The sequence below is a fragment of the Octopus bimaculoides genome, chromosome 15 (assembly GCF_046866305.1).
Source record: "Octopus bimaculoides isolate indiv1 chromosome 15, ASM4686630v1, whole genome shotgun sequence".
In the NCBI taxonomy this organism is placed as follows: Eukaryota; Metazoa; Mollusca; class Cephalopoda; order Octopoda; family Octopodidae; genus Octopus; species Octopus bimaculoides.
Genome location: NC_142942.1, coordinates 57803776 through 57825758, shown reverse-complemented (window position 1 = coordinate 57825758; position 21983 = coordinate 57803776). Strand labels below are relative to the sequence as shown.

The window sequence follows — 21983 nt, the reverse complement described above, 5'->3', positions numbered from 1 at the left end:
TCTAGTCTCTTACCCCCATCCACCTCCACCTTCTCGCAAGGAGACTCGTATGCAGTAAATACAAGCCAAGAGGATTATACTGACATTTGAACCAATTTAATCTGATGAAATACTAGTAAATTAGGTTGCAACCAAATGTTTGGAAGCAAAAATTGGCATCAGGGTGCAGGGGTGGGCTTACACTGTTGAAAAGTTGCTTCACAAACATATGCTTTCACCTTAGGCAAGTTTCTTTTACTAAAACTCCAAGCTAACTAGAGTGTTGCATGAATTTAGTAGACAGAAATTGAAAGAAACCTGCGTGTGTGCATGCACGCGTTTACACATACACATGCACGTGTGTCTCTCTGTCTCCTGACAACCTGTGATATTCGTAAATGAGTATCACTATCTTCCAAGCAACATCATTCCTTTGGTGTTCAGCAAAAACATGTCTGGCCATGGGGAAATATTAAACTTGTTTGGAAACAAGTGAGGGTTGGTGACAGGAAGGGCATCCAGCCTTAGAAAATCCGCTTCAAATTCTGTCTGACCCAAGCATGAAAAGAGGACATTAGGACAATGATGATCATTCTTGTTAAGAACTGAACAGGAACCTGTGTTTAAACATGAAGATCATTTCTTTACTTTTAATTATTTCATTTGGTTTCCTTCCAAGTTTCCAAGATCTTCCAAAGTTAAGGCGAATTATTGACAACAGCATGGCAGTGGGGTTACGACGCTTGTCAAGCCCAAGGGATTCTATTGTTTTCTGAATATAACGGCAGGGTGATGGCTAGCTTAAACACAGGTATCTAGCAAAAGGGAGATTATCAGCTCAGTCCATCCACCTGTAAACAGACGCTATGTACAGACAGCATATTGCTCGCTCTAAGTTGCAAATATGGTGTAGCATTAATCTTAACTTTGTTTATTATCAAAGACATGGAAACCATTATTATTGTTAGAAAGGCAGCGAGCTGACAGAATCATTACCATGCCAGATAAAACGCTTAGAGGCATTTCTGGTTTTATGTTCTGATTTCAAATTGCATCAAGATCGGATACGACCCTGGTGCTCAACAGATACTTATTTCATTGACGGCAAAAGGATATGGAAGGCCAATCCAGCAAAATTTCAGGCTTTGTGCCTAAAGTGGAAAGAATTATTGTCAGAGCATTAAATAAAATGTTTTGTACTATTTGTTCTGAGTTCAAATCCTACCAACACCAACTTCGAGCATTAAATAAAATGTTTTGTACTATTTGTTCTGAGTTCAAATCCTACCAACACCAACTGTCTTCCACCAGTACTTGGGTTGATTAATATCGTTTACAAATTTCCTGCCATCAAAATTGCTAGCCTTGTGCCTATATTAGAAACCATTATTATTAAATGGAATTGGTACCCACAACAGAAAGTCAATTTGAATATTATTTAGGAGGGATGGGGGAGTCAATTCAATAAGAATTTTAACCATTTGGCATTTATCTGACCTAAATATTCTGCAGGTTTCACGTTCAAACTGTTCAGATACAGACTTTCATATCTATCCATAGATGACCATATTAAAATCTCACAGCTATGAGATAATACACGATTAATTCGAAACATTGTGAATGTATAAGCATTACATTTGACAGAAAAATCTGAATGCAAAAGGGTTAAAGCAAATCAACTAAATTTGTGTGAAGGGACACACACACGCTATCTTCTTTGGCAGCAAAAAGCAAAAGGAAAATAATGATTCTAGGTCACTGGAATGCTGTCATATGCACCAAGACTCCTTCAGAACAGATTCATCTAAGTTTTACTCTGTGTGTGTGTGTGCACACATACAAACACACATTCCTCGTCAAGTCATTAGTACATGTATGTGTATGTATTGCTCATATGAACAACCAGGGAAATTATAATTTATAATTCTTAAAAAGCCCAACTACTAAGTATGACTCTAGCAGTTTATTAGTATCCAGTTATCAAATTTATTTGAGAAAAATCACAGTTTTGATGCCGAGCCAAACCTAGTAAACAAGTCAGATAATTTAGTGTTTTTATCACCTTAATTGATCTTGAAGGTATCGGTGCCAGCAACACCAACTGAAAAACTCACTACTGAACATCTTTTGCTGAGAAGGAATTTAAAACAAGTTATGTCAAAAGGTGGAACAATAAATTGGCTAGTAAAACAAAAAGGGAAAATATTTATTTCTGCAGAAGTCCAATCTAACCTCACATTATATAAATATAAATAATTTTATACATGCATATATAACAACAGACAAACACGCTTAGAAATAGAATTAAAAAAAAAAAAAAAAAGAGGCAGATAAGTGGTTAAGAGGGTTGCTTTACAACCATGTCATTTCATGTTCAGTCCCACTGTGTAACACCTTGGGCAAGGGTCATCTACTATAGCCTTGGACTGGCCAATTCCCAGTGAGTGAATTCAATAGATAGAAACAGTGTAGAAGCCTATATATGTGTGTGTGTGTACAGGTGTACATATGTTTTTAGGTTTTCTGCTGAGCTGAAGCTTTGCCACTTCCATTCCTCTGCCAGCATGTTACAGCTTGTCCACTGCCAATACGTCGCTCTTGTCAGCCATTCTCAGTTCCAGCAAGAGAGTGAGTGTGAAGGTGTGTGTATGTGTACATGTGTTATTCCTGCCATTGCACTGCTCTGACATTTCCTCCAGACGGACAGGTGTCAGCTGGTTCCCATGCAAGTGTAGCAAGCATGCATGTCCATGTTGTGCAATGTTATTGGTGTACGCACTACCTTGCTCAGGGACCAAGCCCAATGACTAAAACAGATCTCTCTCTCTCTCACATCTTATTTTTATCAACTATTAACCCTTTAGTATTTTAACTAGCCATAATCCAGCCCCAAATATTTGACCTGTTTTATGTTCAAACTGACCAGATCCAGCCTCTCACACTTACCCCTCAATGTCATTCTAATACAAACACATCACTGAAATCTCAATGCTATGAGATAATGCAGGATTGATTCAGGACAATGTAAATAAATAAGGATTACACGTGACAGACTCATATGAAAGACCCAAACAGGAGGATTTGAACTCAGAACATAACCAAATGCCACCAAGGTCCTACTATTTTTGGCATTACACATAGGAACTTATCCAATCCAGTGGGGTGAGTGTGACACACGCAGGTTGCAATTCACTTCCAGTTATCTAGAATACCCACCACCACAAAAAAAAAAAACTAACGGATTAAAAAACAAACACAAAACAGGCAGTATAAAGCAAGAATAGTGATACAAGGGTCTCTGCAGATCAAATATTGCTACAGAATTTCCTCTTTTTACTGCATTGTATTCTTTCTAATGTTAACCCCTCAACCATGAAATCAATGGTTACGGGACCTTAAGTTTTTTGTTTTCTTTTTGCCTCCTTCTTCTGCAGTTCAGTAAATTGATAGAAGTGTTCAATGATTTATCTAAATCCATGACAGTATTGACAAAACGATTGCAAAACATCAAGATAAGCAAGATTAGGTAAAGATAGATAAAAGTTATCGAGCTAAGACAAAAAAAAACATTTAAAAAAGCGCAAGAGGAAAACCTTTATCAGAGTTTAACCTCTCTCACAGTCAATACTGTATCTTAAGCAAAAGTGGTGGTTTAGTAAATAACGGTAGTTTAGCCACCCAAGTCCACTTTCTTTGAACAGACCTATAATACACAGCATGCCACTAGTTCACACAGCCCTATCTGTCTTGCCTTCAAGATGAGCTGAGGGAGATTTGACTACCATTTCTTGCAGGTTTTGAGCAACAATGTAGAGGGTTTTTTGTTGGCTGTAGTGAATGTGTCATGTGTTCGTACCCTTCTATAAAACAACTGGTGGCTTTCCAACACACAACCAGCTAGTTCGAGTCACACAACAGTTCAAATTAAATATCAACTATTCCAACCTACCAAGGAACCCTGACTATGCTTTTCTTAGAGGAACCTGACAGTGTAATGTACTGCAAGAGAGAAAGAGAGAGAGGACATAACACTGACATGTAAAGCTGGTGGAGGGCAAAGACAGTTAGGTAAAATGCCAAGATATCCAAGAAGAACTTACAGAGAAAGATGAAGACATGGAGTAGAAATGGTAAAAGGTAACCTCAGGAGGCTGAACCTGATGAAAGAGATGACAAAGGAACAGAAGAAAAGACAAGATGCTGTGGAGGAAAAGATCCTTTGAACCCATATAAAAATGGGCATAAATAAGCACAGGTGTGGCTGAGTGGTGAGAAGTTTGTGTTCCAACCATATGGTTCCTGGTGTAGTATAAACTGCATGGTACCTTCAGCAAATAACTTCTGCTAAAGTCCCAAGCCAACCAAAGTTTCATGAGAGGATTTGATAGATGGAAACTGAAAGAAGCCCGTTGTGTATATATATGTGTGTGTGTGTTTGCCCTCCATCATTGCTTGACAACTGGTGTTGGTTTGTTTACATTCTGCAACTTAGAGCGTTCTGCAAAGAGAGATGCAAAGAATAAGCAGCAGGCTTTAAACTAAGTACTGGGACCAATTTGTTTGACCAAACTTTTCAAGACATGCTCCAACATGGTCACAGACTGAAAACAAGGAAAAAGAATAAAAACAATATCTGTCCTTCACCCTCCCACAACCATATTTACCCATCCCGTTTCACTTAAGGGTGCAACCAGATATTTTCACCCCCATTTTCTTTTTTATCCAACAGGTAAGAATAGAGTAATTATATGTCTCCCTACAGCAAGACACCTGCTCCTCTCATCCCCTGGCATAAAGCCATCTTTAACCAATACTCTCTCACACTCGGGGGGAGGGGGTCTTGTCAAGTAAGTAACTCGATATCTCTTAGTACCATGTAAAAGAGTACCCTAAACACTGTAAAGTGGTTGGCAGTAGGAAGGGCATCCAGCTGTAAAAAACATACGGAAGAAGACATTAGGGTTTGATGCAGCCCTCTGGCTCATCAGCTCCTCTTGAACTGTCCAACCCATACCAGCATGGAAAACAGACGTTAACGTGGTGTATCAACTGACACTGGGTCAGTTACGACAATAAAGGCTTCCAGTAGATCCAATCGATGCAACAGCCTGCTCACTGAATTAACAGGCGAGGGTCTAAGCACTCCTCAGACATGCATATTGTTTACGTAGTTCTCAGGTATATTCAGCACGACACAGAATGTGACAAGGCTGGGCCTTTTGAATTACAACTCATTCTCACCAGCTGAGTGGACTGGAGCCACATGAAATAAAGCATCTTGCTCAAGGACAGAACGTGTCATCAGGTCTCGTACTCACAACCTTACAAATGTGACCCCAAAATCCTAAGCTATGTGCTTTGACTAAACAGTGAGGTGTGTCTATATGACTTTGCAAGCACACACACCCAGAGACTTTGTGCATGTATTGCCTGATGGAAGTATGAAGTGTCTATTCAAACGATGATCATGCATGAATGTGCTCGTGAATAAATGCGTGCACATGAGGATCAGTAAACATGCATATGAAAGAGAGAGAGAGAGAGAGAGAGAGTGGATGTGTGTGTTACCTGATGTTTAAGTGATGTTCAAAATTTGGAACAGATGAAAAATAGATTTATATGAGAAGTAAAAAAAAAGGGAAAAAAGAAGACTAAAATAAATATAATACAAGAATAAGAGTGTAAATATATGAAATATTAATTAATAAAATTGCTATTAGTCATTAAATAAAAACAATAATATAAAAAAAAAGCATTGAAATAATACAAATGTGAAAAGTTCCAAACACAAGCATTGTGCATTTAAAATAAAATTTTTAAACTATGAAAGAAAATGGATACTTAATTCTAACATCTACAATTATTATTTTTATTGAATTCCTGAATATTCAAATTAAGTCACTTTTAGTTTTCACTAAGGTTTTTGTTTTTCTGTTGAAAACATGATGAAAATAATTCATATTTTTGGGAGTTTTTTTTTTTAAAGTGTTGACAGAAAATACATCCAGCCACCCCACCCCCACACATATATACACAAACGAGGTGGAATGTCAAATTACACATACCTATTTATGTATGAGATGGATTTTGTCCATAATATATGCATGTATATTCATGTGTGTGTGCGCAAGCACATACACACACAAGTGCACACAGGCAATCACAAATAGGCCTATTTTACATACACACACACACACATACAGTTCCTATTTCACACAAATACACAATAGAAACTATACAAACACACACATATTAACTCATATTTATATATAGATACACAAATGGACATTATCTCTCAAACATACATACACATCTATGCACATAAAATTCCTTTATGTGCACACAATGCATATTTATGTGTATAATTGGGTATATAAACATGCACATACATAAATGTGTGTGTGTGATTTGCACATAAATACACACATCAGATAAATGTTAAGAAATGTATTGACTTTTTTTTAAGTGTTTATTAAATTTCTTTTACAGTAAACGAGAAGAAAATTAGTACGTAGATGTCACAAGAATTATATTGGTGCGAACGATGGAACAACTTGTTAAATAATTTTTAATATTTGACACTCCTTCTACCACCACCACCACCACCACCTTCATTGCAAGCGTCTGTGAAAATGTGAGGTGGTGGGGAGAGACAAAGACAGAGAAAGAGGGAAAGCGAAATGGTAGATAGACCTTTTTTTTTTTTAAAAGGAGATATTTTTACCTCCCAAAACTGTGTGAAGGTGGGTGGCAAAAATGGTTAAAAATGACAAATTATGGTATTTTCAAAAGCCTGTTGGCAGATTAAGGAGAAAGTCAATGAATGTTATTGCACATCCATACATATTAATGATTTCCTGTGGAAACAGAAAGGATGTAGTTGGGGAAACAGAGAGAGAGAGAGAGAGAGAGAGTAAAAAAAGGATAGGAAAGGGTTGAAAGGTCAGGGGGGAGAACAGGGGATATAACTCGTATACAGAAGGGGGGGGGAACAATGAATGGTATCAAGAGAATATTTCATGCATTATTCAAATATATTACAGACAATACATAAACATCACATACACTCACATATAAACTCAAGTACATAGGTGGGTGTGGATGGACGTATGTATGTATATATATATATATATATATATATATATATATATATATATAGATGTATATATATATATATATATATATATATATATAGTGTATGGATGATCATAGAAAACAGAAGTAAATAATTAAAGTTTAAAATAAAAACAAGGCAGTAAAATTAGGACATAAATGAGCCGATAGAATCAAATAAACAAGGAAAGCAAATCTGCTTCATTGTGTGTGTGTGTGTGTGTGTGTGTGTGTGTGTGTGTGTGTGGAATATAATTATTACATTGAATAAATATGCTACAATTGTATGTAAATGATCCATCCACAACATAGACATCCATTTTTTTTCTGCTGGTTTTTCTTTGACCTAATTTCTAAGAAGCTTTTTTTATATTTTTCTGCAAAAGGTAGTAAGTTGCTGGAATTAATGGCCGAGATAGAGTACTTGTTTCAACAAAGTACACAAGGCTTTGCATTTCATTTATTTCAAAAAGAAAAACAAAAAAGATAATCAGATGTTGTGGTGTTCAAGCCTTTCCCAACACAAAAATAAACAAGCTTTTTAATAAGGGCTGAAAATGCAAAGACCATTTCCACTCATAAATTACCAATTTGTTATCAACTACTTAATTCTTATATTACCATAGTTCTATTGAAATAGTTCTTTTATTTCAATTTCTTTGGTCAATCTAAGATTGCTATGATAGATGACAAGTTGCCCAAGGAATCGTGCCGTGAGATGGGACCTGAAGCTACGTAAATCACAACCACATAGCCATACCTTGTATGCTTCAGAGCTCGAGATATGCTACAGGTTCTTTGCTTTCATCTCTTGTGGGGACAACATCAGTGAATAAAGAAGGATAAACTCAGCAAACAAGGGCACTAAATATATGGTAAAAAAAAAAGAGAAAAAGAGAGAAAAAATAAACACTGTTGGCATGGTGACATGTGGTTAGGATGAGTCCCATAAACTACTTCAACTTAGCTAAGCAGATGTTGAATGTAAAAAATGATGAATGTGTTATCATGAACCACAAAAGAAGAGGGTCAGTTATTTTGATTGAGTCCTTTTTAGAAAGCAAATAGAATGGAGCAATCAAAAACCTATATTCAATAACAGCAGAGAGTTGATTGATTGACATTTCCATCCATGACTCACACCCCTCTCTCATACTGCTACCCTTTAGGATTTAGGGACCTAAAAGGAAATTAGCACAAGTCATAAGTAAAATGTAGAGCGATGAGGGAGATTTGACTGTTATTTTCAGAGCCAATGCTATGATCTATGCAGTACATGCTAGAGATGATCTTCTAATGAGTCAGGTAGCACTATGTCTGCAAATATCAGTGAGCTGATCACACACCCACAGATTGTGACAGCATTTCCACAATGGTTGCACACGTCAATCGAGTTCTTCAGATTGGGATCGCAGCTCCCGTATAACATATATTTGCTAAGACTGCCTCAGAAAAAAAAAATCACAAGATGGATTCTTCATGCCTAGCCAACTGGCAGGGGATCTATGGGCAGACCAAGAATAAGATGGTTGGATAAACATCCATAGCGTTAGTCGGTCATGCTTGGGAATCCAGCAAAAAGGTGTAATGTGGGTTGCTCATGATAGGTTCCGAAAGAGAACTCTATTGCCATGACCCTTTCAGGAACAGCACGGAGCAAAAATGCATGGAAAGCTATAAGACGGAAGCTCCTATTTTGAATTCTGATAGGAATACAAAGTATCAAAGGAAATCCTAAGGTTGATATAATCAACAAAAACCCTTGAAGCTTGTCTCAACATGTCTATAGTAAAACCAGTCAAAGAAAGCCAGTCCATATAGAATATCCCGTGGATGCCATAGCAATCAATTATGAGTTAATTAAAATGCAGTTGGAATAGTCTAGACAGTTGCCTGAAGGATTGGAAACAATATTCAGTTAATATAAAGTTGAAAGTGAATATACATACACATACTCACACACACATACATAAAGAGCAAAAATAATGTGAAGAATTGTAAATGAATCTATCTTCTAAACTACGCTTTATAATAAGCTAAGTTTTCTTCTACAGTGGTTTACAACAGAATGACACCAATAGTAGGTTTTACAAGTTTGCTCTATTTACATGGAATAATTTAGTTACTAAGATCTTAATTAGGTAATATCTGAAAGAACAAGAAGAATATTTCCAAACTAAATCCATTTCACTACTTAAAGAAATTAAAATGTAAAAACCTGATGGATAATGTGATAGTAAAACACTTTGAAAATAAGACAAGGTGGCCATTTCTGGAATATTTTTGATCACAGAGCTGCTTCATTAGAGACAAACAAAGCAGTTCTTTCAAGTTTGTCAAGAGAAAAGGGTGGAACCAGGTTACTTTTGTTCTAAAAGGAAGACTAAAATCAATACAGAAATCATTAGAGATCAATATTTAAAATTAATAACTGTTCTTAATTTCTTTTAAAAATTATACAGGTACAACACCAACTCCCTGGACACTGATGGTCTGGAAACTCTTATAATCGGCTCCAGTTTATGAGCAGAAACGTCAGGTCACCTGACTATTTCACTGGTACCAAAGTAATACAGTATTAATAAACTTGTTTCATTTATACTAATGTACAGGTAACTGTATTTCATTTAATTCTTCAAATAAATTTGATTTTTATATAATTTGCTTGTTATACATTAGTCAGAGAGGTGGAGGTGGAGTGAGTGAGAGGTGGAGTAAGAGAGAGAGAGGAGTAAAGAAAGAAGAGAGGAAGAAGCAGAGAAAGATTAATATTAATACACTTAGGTCAAATTGTCATGTGGTCAGCTGTAGGTAGAGGCGGAGAACAAGAGAGAGAGGTGAGAGAGGAAGAGAGAGAAGTGTTAATGATGTGAGGTGAGGAAGGAATACTTATGTGATTAAAAAGTTAGCTGAAAGGAAAAGTGGAGAGAGGTGGACAGGGGGGGGGAGAGAGAGAGAGAGAGAGAGGCAGATAGCGGAGGTGGTGGTGTTGTGAACATTTTTTTATTGACCTATTTCTTTCTTTTTTTTTTGGCAACAACCATTGCTTAACGCATAAGTGCAATTATTTGTAGTCTGCTCACTTGATACTTGTTTATAAGGGTTAATTTAGCCTAAACTTTGGGTTTACAAGAAACATGATTGCAAGCTGCCCAAGAAAGGATGCGCAGATATGGAGGAACAGCAAGAAGATATAATAAAATTAGGAAAAAAGGACAACACCGATGGAGACATGAGGAAACAAACGTAGATGAATGTCAAGAATAAAGAAAGCTGAACTATGAATGCTATAAAAAAATTGGTCCTCTTAATTTTTTTCCATTCTGTGGAATTTACATGGGTCCTGACCATTTCCAGGAAGTCTATACATTAAAATCATGGGTGGTGGTGTTGGGCAGTTTTGGGTTAACAGCAACCAAAATTATGGATGGCTGTGGGTCCATGAAAATAACTCAAACAAAACAACACACAACTTTCTAAAGAAAGTTCAAATACCACATTTTTATGCTTTATTTTCAGTTATTCAAAGCCAGAGACTAAATATTGACTTCTCACAAATGTAACTTAAGCTTCTTTTTTGTCAAGACTAATATTGAGAAAATCAGGTTTTAAAAACAGAAATAAAAAAATGGCAAGGAGGCTATCCATTCTCACTTGAAAGTAAAAACAACAACATCCCTAACTCTAAACTTATAGAGCTGACAACATTAAAATTTTGACAAGACAATTTTTTTGTCTGTGTGACGATTCTTTCTTTACAAGCTCGAGAACTTCAAAACAAAAATGCAAAACAACAAAATATGGTAAATAAAACCTGGTCCTTTTCATATCACTTCCAACATGACAATCCTTTTTGGAGAAAAACATTTTAGTTGTTTTTTTTAGTTTTGTAAGTTCTAGATTTTATTTTATTTAATCTTTTATTTTTGTTTTCTCGAAATGAGTCAAGAATAAGGATTTATTTAAAACTAGCTTTACTTTGAAGAATCCTTCAGTTTAAATATTGCCCCAGTGGTAGCAAGGGAATGGAATCGCAGCGAGCAAGCAAATTCAATATCAAGAGAAAAAAAAAAAAAATAGAGAAGGTGAAAGCTATGAAGAAAAACAAAAAAAAAAGGAAACCCCACTCCTCTTGAATTTGTGATGAATGTTCCTTCCACCACCAGCAAGTTTCTTATGAAACAGCATCAGAGAACACAGCAAGTTTGCTTTTAACATTGAGAAACCTGGTTACATGCAATAAGTTTATTGGATTTACTTATAAAAATCAAGAGAATCTGACAATCAGTCGACATATTTTCCAACTTAGGGGTTTATATGTATGTCATTTCGGATCCTGATCCCACTCTAAATTTTAGGGAGACATCAAAATTTTCAACCCCTAAAATTTTTTTGCCTTTACAAACCTAAATACATCTATAATATATTCCTTCTCCCTGGGGAAAGGGCTTTCCACAAAACTATTTTTTCTTTTAAACTAAGAAAATTTATTATTATTATCAATCAGAAAAACTTATAGAGTGACTCAAGGGTCGAGAGTTTCATGCAGTGGTTGATCCCATGAGAAACTAATTTCAGCCAATTAGTAATAATAATAATAATCCTTTCTACTCTAGGCACAAGACCTGAAATTTGGGGGGGGGGGGGGGGGGGTTCCAATCGATTAGATTGGCTCCAGTGCTCAACTGGTACTTAATTTATCGATCCCCGAAAGGATGAAAGGCAAAGTCAACCTCGGCAGAATTTGAACTTAGAATGTAGCTACAGGCGAAATAACGCTAAGCATTACATCCAGCGTGCTAACGATTGTCAGCTCATCGCCTTAATAATAATAATAATAATAACAATAAATATACTCCTGTTTTGAGTTCTGTTCTCTTGTGTCACCCGACTTAAAATAGCAACACTTTGAAAACTTTGAGAAAACTGTAGAAATGAAAATGTGAAATAATACACCATATATAGACAGACGGACAGACAGACAGAGAGATGTATGGTATTAACCCACTGTCTCTTTTTCATTGGAAATAAGTGAATGAGAAACTATGTGGTGTGGTCACCAGACCAGCACGAAATACTATCTGCATTTCTCACAAATGACCTTACAAGCGAAAGAAGAAAACAAAAAGGGCACATTGGAATCCTATATTCTTATATGAGGGGATGCTGAAAAGTTCCTGGCTTTCAGGGTGTCATGAAAGGCCTGGTTAGAGGCCTAACTTTCCGGGTTCTTTTACAAAGCTTAGAAAAACTGATGGACTGCTGCAATCATCATCATTTAACATCTGCTTTCCATGCTAGCATGGGTTGGACGATTTGATTGGGGACTGGCGAAGCAGACTCAATCTGACTTTTTAAATAGACTCAATCTGACTTTTTAAATAGATATCCCATTTTTAAGCTTGTTCTTGTTGCTGCAGAGACGACCTTCTGAATAAAGGTATTTATAATTAGTTCAATAGCATTGCAAGATGATAGAGGTTTCAATCTCCACTTATTAAAGTTCTTTTTTTTAAACCATTGTTAAAAAAAAAAAAGAATTTAAATGAAAAATCTTACACTCTGGTCTGACTTGAATCCACTACCAGATTATGCAGGATGTCCTATCACTGCTTATTTATCTGTGTCTTTACTTACATTGGGTGCCCTGTTAATTTCTGTGGAAAATAAGATAACTAAATCTACCACAGCATTAAATCAATAATAAAAATAAATTTAAATATCTCATTATTAAGTTGTTTCTCAGGTGTTGGTTTGATGGCCTAATAGGTAAAGGTGTTAGTAATTTAACCAATAACCTTGTATGAAGGTAGAGGTTTCAATCTCTATCTAGAAATATATTTTTTAATACTTTTGTATAAACGAAAAAAAAAATAAAAAGACTCTCACCTCCTTCTCTCATCCTGGCCAGGACAGTTCAGAATGTCCCCCTCACCCAGTTCATCTACACTCACCTTTACCTACTAGTCTACATTGAAATGACTTGGGTTGAGGAATGCATGTGGTTCGGTTCAGCTTCAAAGGCACAAATATTACAAAGAATTTATTGGTTTGTTTTTGGTCAGAACATACAGTTAAAATACTGGCATAGTTGCTCATAAGATATTGAAGTATTTTCAACTAAATCGTTTTTCTGGTGGAGGGGAAATTTATTTAACTGACAATTCCATTAAATTCTTTAAATATTTGCTTCAAAAGGATATTTAATGAAACATGAATTTGACAGTAGGTTCAGCTCAATATTTACCCCATTTAAACTTATCTAAAAATACAAGGTGGCACAAAGTTGAAGAGAAAATCAGTCATAAAATTTATGGCAATAACGTAACCATTTGTTGATGTGTTTCGTACAAAAGTAACCATGAAAAGCCATAAATTGTCTGAAGAAAGAACTTGAATGGTGTGGAACGAGCATCCGTCCCCTGTGGACGAAGAAGAATTATTTGTGGTCAGTTAGAGATAACATTACGTTGTGCCATTTAGTGATAAGGTTACGAGTACTGAGAAAGGTCCATTGACCGTTGCTCAGAATAAATCTGATAAGGAAAAATCATTCACACATTTCAAACACAATTTATCTATCTCCTCAGCAACTAGATGTTGAAAACTCCATATCGAATAATACAATTTGTTCTCCCTTCACCAAATAATTCAAAGATTTGTCATGAAATCCGACTAAGGGCATGCAACAATAAAATGCATTTGTTCATGATAAATTATTTGTATACACACACACACACAGTGTGTGTATTCAAATAATTTGAAAAAAGACTCATACATATAAACAGCCATCCTTAGGCATCAGAAAGATGAGAAAGGCAACAAAAATGTTAAATATCTTATTCAAATGAAAGAGGAGCATGGAAAAATAGCATACGATATAAGATTAATGAAATTCAACTAAATCTAAAAACTCGACATAAAATATTCTCTTCACGAGCAGCTGGAGTGGTTTTCTTCCTGATATATTTTATGCATCACAAAGTTTAAAGAGGAGAAATTAAAAGTAGTCTTTACACATTTTGTTTCAATTGAGATATTTTTTTTTTGAAACTTGAAGATTATCAAATTAGTTATTATTGTGGGCAAAAACTGATGTAGAATCCAATAGAGAAAAGAATATAAATGGTTAAACTCCAAAAATAATCCAGATATTTCATTAGCTACCCTAATTACAATTGGGTCAAAGCTGAGAAAAAATTTCTTAAGAAAAATTGTCCCAGTCACCAATGTTTCAAACTTTCTCAACTTCAGCAACAACTACATAAATTCTACAGACCAATTTTTACACCCAAAGAAGATGGAATGGTACAAAATAGGAATATAACACTTGCAAATTTTTTTTATTTTGGAACAGGATTCATAAAATAAGACCAGCTTTCAATGCCTCGATTAGGAATGTGTGTGCCTTTGACTGTAAGGGGTCAAGCTGAGGTTTATGGCTCAGTCATGCGTTGAAAGAAGGAATCTGACAATAACGTCTTTCTTGTTTCTCTCTTTATAAGCAAACACTCACTCATACATCATACCTACATTTTCAAGAGGGTTCTGTTGTTTCCTTTGGGACTGGGTAGTAAACAGCTTTTTAATTGAATTAACTGGTGTCTCTAAGGTGGCAAAATCTATGCTTATTTCTCATAAAAGAGAATCCGTTACAATTTTAAAGAAGTCAAGATACCTTTATATATTGAAAGAGAGCTACTTCATGTCTGATTGTTGGGTGGTGGGGTGTTCCCTGTATTGAGTGCTACATACCCTTCGTAGTAGGGGTCCCCTCCCCAATATCTAGCGGGACTGTCCGCATCACCACCATGTAAATCCGGCCCTGCTCACACACACATGTACATATATATTAGAGAAAGAGAGAGAGAGAGAGAAATATAAACATCGAACTTCAAAAAGCTACATTCCATAATTGGAAATTACTACATATGCCGTAATTAGCAAAACAGTGTACCCTAATTATAAAACGATAAAAATTCGGTAAATTTTTAGATTAACACCCGCACGATTTTCACTAGGGGGTTAGGGTTTTAGGGTCAGAGTTAGGGTTACGGTTAGGGTTAGGGTTTAGAGTTAGAGTTACGGACGAAATTCCCTAACCCCGTAACCCTAAAACCCTAACCCTAAATTCCTCATTATAATCCAATAACAAATTTAGTTTCTTACATAATTTTCTTCTTCGTGGAAATATAAAAGAGAAAAAAAACAAAGAAATTCTAGAAGAGAACAGTCATGATAATGTGGACTAAAACTATTTTTTGTAAAACTTGGTCGCTTTGTGGCAAACGGGGTTCATAAACATGAAAACATAATACGCGTGCTGCGAGGGTAATGTTTTGATACTATAAACACAGGCAAGGAGCGAGTAGATACACGTGGTATGTTGTGAAGCCAAAATCTTTAAAGAGTAAACGAAAAGAAAACAAATATGTACACACCTGTAAAACCAAATATAACAGCGAAACCAAAGCGTAATAAAGTAATTCAATAAATTTTGAAATTACGTTGAGAGTTTTGAGTACAGTAAAATTAAAAATTCCAACGTTAACAGTTCATAGAAGGGTAGAAAAAATGGTAAATTTTCAGATTAACACCCGCACGATTTTCTCTAGGGGGTTAGGGTTAGTTTTAGGGTTTAGGGTTACGGTTAGGGACGGAATTCCTTAACCCTAGGGTTAGTTTTAGAGTTAGGGACGGAATTCCCTAACCGTAACCCTAATGTTAGTTTTAGGGTTAGGGACGGAATTCCCTAACCCTAAAACCCTACCGTAACCCTAATGTTAGTTTTAGGGTTAGGGATGGAATTCCCTAACCCTGACCCTAAAACCCTAACCGTAACACCCTAGTGAAAATTGTGCGGGTGTTAATCTGAAAATTTACCGAACAAATAATAATAAAGATAATACAAGTATCTAGGGGTGTCCTTAAAGTATTTTCCCGGTGATGATAATCTTTATTGATTTATCGCTCACAAGCCGGAGATCGATATTAGCCAATAGACGTAGGGAGATGTGAAACTAAACAAGACATGTGCATTTACCGAAAGAACATCACAATAAGCACGTGGTCTACGCTGTAAGCGTGTACTAAACACAACTTCTCCAATAACAGACATGGAATATCATACTTAAAAATTCAAAACGGAAATTGAAATACAAATAAATAAATGTTGTAGTAATTACCGAATATCAAACAGCTTAATTTGTTTTCCGCTTAGAAAAGCAATTGAGTTTTCACATGTCTTGACGGAGGCCATGTTTTCGGTTTGTGGGGTCACAGGGGTTGTGGGGCCGCTTAAACAATGATAAACAGTCGCTTAACAAATGATTAATTGTTCTTGTTGTATGATTATTTTGGCATTACCTTACTGAAAAATAAATGGTGATATAGCAATTACTTGTTATTAAAAAATTCAACTAAAATAAAAAATATATAATTAAAATTACAACCGTATTTATTTTTATTTTTCCGTAAAGCTGTACCCTCCCACATTAGGAACTCGGCCGCTTACTGTTCGAACAATAACAATACTTTCTCACGTGTGAGTTGTGAAGAGATTCTGTCATCCGCAACACTGCAGCGGAGTTGGAAGATTGATGTCATTGACGAGTAATAAATACTACTAAGAATAAAATGAATGTAGTAAAAATGATTTCTTTTAAGAGAGAGAAAGAATAAATAAACCATCGTAGGATGACTAAACTAAATGCCATTCATTGATAACATTGATATTAAAAGTAACAACGATGTTTCAAATGATTCTAATAAAGGAAAAGGAGACATGATCGAACAAACACTGCAAATATCAGTTTAATTAAAAAATACAAATAGATTTTCATGCTGACATTTTATTACACAAGTGCGCTTTATATAATAACGATGCATGCATACACATATTTGTAAGAAAGAGAAATGAAAACTTATAGTAAGGCATACTTATAGAAATTGCATGTTTTCATTTGAAAACTGTCCTTGTTTACAAATGCGTTACAGTCTATAAAGATGTGAATGTTTACATACACACGTTGTCTATTGCATATTTGTACCCACCCACACACCAATAAATGTAGTCATATACCATCATTCATTCATGTTACCTGTATGTTAACATACATATTCATATGTATACATTCATGTAGAATGCATGCAAAAATTACCTGTGCATTTATGGGTGTGCGCATGTATGAATACAATGCATGCATGTACGTAATTATATATATTAAAGTAATAAAGTTAATGTCTGGTCATATAATACAAATACACACATGTATATATATATATATATATATATATATATATATATATACACGATTATATATTAGGTATACGTTGATATATGTGCGTATATATGTATGAATGTATGTACGCATATATATACTTTTCCACACACACCCTTCTCAATCCACACGCATGCACACGTACAAAGAAACATATCAATTATTTAAAAAAATCTTTCACTCTTTCTAAGCGCAAAAGTTAATTTTGTAAATATTTTTATGCCATTTTATTTTCTCTCTTATTTCTTGTTTTCTATTTTTTCTTCTTTCACTTGTTTCTCTCAAAGAATATATATATATTGTTTTGTTTTGTATTTTTTGTTGCCTCTGATTTTTACCCTCCTTTTTTCGCGTAAGTTTCTTGGCGAAGGCTGCGAAATAAGAAAAGATAATTGGCGTTTTTCTCAATCGCGTCGTGTTAGTTATAGCCAATGGGGCGGAAGCAATGTTTATCATATGGTCATACATAATAAATAGGTACTTTAGCATGGGTTGATACCAAAACATGGAGCGCTTCCACCGTGCAGGCCGGAACGAAGCAACTTGCAACAGCTGGGCGAATTTATTGGCAGCAGAAGACAAAATGGAAATGTTTTACATGGCACGAGAGGCAGTAGTGAAATATATGGGTTTGTGATTTGCATTTTTGTATATTTCATGCCTGTTCGTATATACGCAATATGTATATATATATATATATATATATATATATATATATATATATATATATATATATATATGCGTGGACATATACATATATAATTGTATATGTATATATATATATATATATATATATATATACACATATACTTATATATATGTGTATGTATGTGTATATATATATATGTATATACATATACATGCATATATATGTATATATATATGCATAAACATATATATATATATACATACACTCATACATATACATAAATGTATCTCTACATCCACACACAGACACATATATATATATATGTATGAATATATGCATATAAGTGTGTGTGTATATAATGTATATAATATATATATGTGTACGAGTATAAATGTACATATGTGTGTGGGTGTGTATGTATGTGTTTATATGCATATGTAAATATATATATATACAGGTATGTGTCTATATATATAGTTATTTGTCTGTATGTATAGGAACGCATTTATACGTGCATATACATTTCTATATATGTATGTACATATATATGTTTATGTTTGTATATGCATTTATATATGTATACACACATACATATACGAATATATATACATGCATACGTCAGTTAATCTGCCCAGTAAAAAACTTATTAAAACTTATTTCACTTTGTCCTATTCTTAATATGATTTAATAACATTGTTCTCTTTTTGTTTGTTTTATTTTCGTTATCTTTATTCTACTTGCCAGTAATTCTGTTATTTTGACAAGGCACAATACATCGTATTCATAATTATGTTATGGGGTGTTTTGACAATCATGCCTAACCTTCGCAAAGGAATGAAAGTGCCGCAAACAAATAGTAAATAAACTGCATTCAATTCGATTTCAGTCGACCCAAGTTTGCCTGTCAAATTTCTAGGAATCGTAAGAAGTGCTGGACTGTCTCTGTAACGTAAACTGCATTTAGTTTTATCCCTCAACATTCTGAGTTCGAATCCAGCCTAAACCAATTTTGCCTATCAAATTTCTAGGGTCGGTAGTAAATATAGTACCAGTCAAGTACTGAAATTAAGGATCGATTATTTTGACTAGGTCTTTATTTTATCGATGCCATCAATAACCATTATTCATCATCATTTTTTCTTCTTATCATTATTATTATTAGTAGTAGTAGTATTATTTCCGGTGTCCTTTGGAAAAGCATGAACGTCAAAACTTCTACTCTATTCCCATTTCCTAAAAAATAAATGAAACATTTTTATTTGTGACGAGTGAATTCAAAACATTGTCATCTATGCAAATTTATACTGAATGCCGGTAAAAGTGGGTCGCTCTGGCACTGGGTTCAAATTTTCTTTGTGTATAAAATAAATTCTGGGGGTTCTCAAAAACCTCAATGTATTACTGGTAATTATTTATTTTTTGTTTTTGCATAAAAAATAAATATCTAATGAGTGGTATTGTGTTTCGTCTTATGAAAACTGGTGAGCGCTGTTTGTGTATGTATTTATTTATCATAAGTCAATTAGCATGCTTGACGAGTGCGTAGTCGCTCGAGATGCTAGAAATAGCAGCTAAATTACTCTCAACTAACACCTTATCAAAAGGAAGGGCACTTTGGAAAATTTTGTCCTGGAATCATTGTCTTCAAATTAAAGGGAATGAGTTGTTTATACATCGCTGGAATGCTTTCATCGTGGATATGTCTTCATCAGAACAGACCTGGGGTTAAACAACTATTACCACCACCACAACAACAACAATAATAATAACAATAACCAGCGAACCGGTTTCGATTCACTTTCGGAAACACTTCATAACTACGTCGTTATAAATGCCCTTGGGATAGGTATGAATACAACTGCATAGCATTTTTCACCTTCCCCAACACATACACACACTACCGAACAAACAGTCACGCACACGCAAGCACACTACTACAGAGACACACATACACACGCTAAATATCTGAATCGTTATAATTTGGCAAAGAGAGAGAAAAAAAAGCCAAGAAAGAAGAGGAAGAGGACTAAGACATTACTTACCGGCGAACCGATCTATCACGACACGGTATCGATTCTCGATCGAAACTATTTCCCTTCATACATATCGTTAACGTCGTCTGTATGAAAAGGCACGTGCATCACAAAGTCCCCGGTTCCCTTTAAGAATCGCAGTTTCCATTTCAGGCTGATGTAAACAAACAAACAAATTCTATTTATTTAATGAATTCCCTATCAACGAATCCACACGTCATGTTGATGTTATTTAACCCCAGGTCAGCACTGGACCAACAAGACTATCATCATTGACATTCCCGTCAAGACCATCCATTCGATTTTTCCTCAGACATTCTGAATCTAAGCGCGAATTATATCTAATGTGCCCTTCCTTCTCTAAGAAAGTATGGTGTGATATGGAGGAAATATTGCTGTTATTTTTAGCAAACCTTGTTACAACATACAGGCTTCCTAGTTGTTTCGTCTGCTAGCTAAGGTTTCGATTCTCGATGCTACTTTTACCTCACTTCACTTGCTACCAACGAAAGCCGTTGAGAAAAAAACGTAAATATTACACCTTGTTCTTTGCGTAATTACAAACAACGTCAAACTTCACTTCAATTCTTTGGACGAAATATTAATTATGACAATTATTCCATCAGGGATTAACCTCGCCTTATATTCTACCCAGGGACGGTAAAATAACATTATGAAACCGGTTCAATTGAGGATACACACTGCTCTGAACGAACTTGGACTTTTGCTACTAAGAAAGAATTCGTTGTTATTAAAGAATTTTGGTTGGATTTCGAAATATTATAATTGTTCACCTTCGCACTCGCGTCTCTCTTTTTCCTTTCTTTTGTTTTTTCAGCTTCATTTTTCACATTTTTTTTTCTCTCATTCATTCATTTTCCTATCCACTTCTGTCTCTCGGCCAAGGTTTCCCCAATCCCACAATTTATGTTTCGTAAATGACTAGCTTGTTAATTAATATAGACTATCTAATCATTAAAAGTATCTGCTGTACTTCAGTAAAAGTTTTTTTTCTAATCCCTCCACACACACACACACACATGGGCACGCACACATATCTGTTTATTGTCAACATTGTTTCTGGAGACACCTAACTTTCTCGTCAGCCGGTATACGAATATAAATGATATAAAACGCATACACGTACGCATATATGTGACTTTAATATATATGGGAAAATGTCATTTGGGCATCTACAAAGCATAAAGATCTGTCTATCTATCTGTGTGTATGAATATCTTTATGTACGAATCCACCTGAATATGATGTTTTTCCAAAAGATCCGAAAGTTGAGAAACTTTACACTTTAACCAATATATTGCATATAGTCGTGTGTCTCGGGGTGTATATTGGCATCTACCTACATTCATACATATGCACACATATACATACATAAATACATACATATATACATGTTTATATGTGTGTATTTATATATATATATATATACATATAAACATACATACATTCGTACATACACACACATATATATATATACAAACATGCATTCGTATATAGATATATATATTACATATTGGTATATATGTCTGTCTGTCTGTCTGTATGTATGTATGTATACATGTGTTAGTGTAATGTAGCGATGAGTAACCGTTTCTCTACATGTGTGAATAATGCATATTGCTTTCAATAACCATTTGCATGAGTTATTTCACACGGGCGAACGCACATAGATACTTATATACACGTACACACATATACACTTATAAATATATATGCTACATTTGTATATATGCGTACGTTATATGCATGCATGTCTTTGACATATTTTTGCGTTATTATATCGATTGGGACATATTTAGTTTTCATATATGTTTGCATCTTAACTCTGTGTGTGTGTGTGTGTATGTGTGAGAGAGAGAGAGGGGAGAGAGTGCACGTGCGTGTTTGCCTGAGAGTGTACGCGCGCGA

General features: G+C 34.9%; 1 protein-coding gene and 1 long non-coding RNA gene across 3 annotated transcripts in view; one reads left to right on the top strand and one right to left on the bottom strand.

Annotated features, from left to right (window-relative positions):
* Window positions 1-16602, bottom strand: part of LOC106870740 (tRNA (guanine-N(7)-)-methyltransferase non-catalytic subunit wdr4) — a 1059977-nt gene extending 1043375 nt beyond the window's left edge. Inside the window, exon 1 of one of the 2 annotated variants that reach the window (XM_052973384.2) lies at window positions 16278-16602. In XM_052973384.2, coding sequence (XP_052829344.1) covers window positions 16278-16351 — 74 coding nt within the window. In that variant the 5' untranslated portion in view covers window positions 16352-16602. The remainder of the gene's footprint in view (window positions 1-16277) is intronic. The other variant, XM_052973385.2, reaches the window with a different exon arrangement.
* A 1059-nt stretch (window positions 16603-17661) lies between these two features.
* The window catches only part of LOC149132550 (uncharacterized), a 115996-nt gene continuing 111674 nt past the window's right edge, over window positions 17662-21983 (top strand). Inside the window, exon 1 of the long non-coding RNA XR_016244493.1 lies at window positions 17662-18001. This is a non-coding gene — a long non-coding RNA (uncharacterized LOC149132550). The remainder of the gene's footprint in view (window positions 18002-21983) is intronic.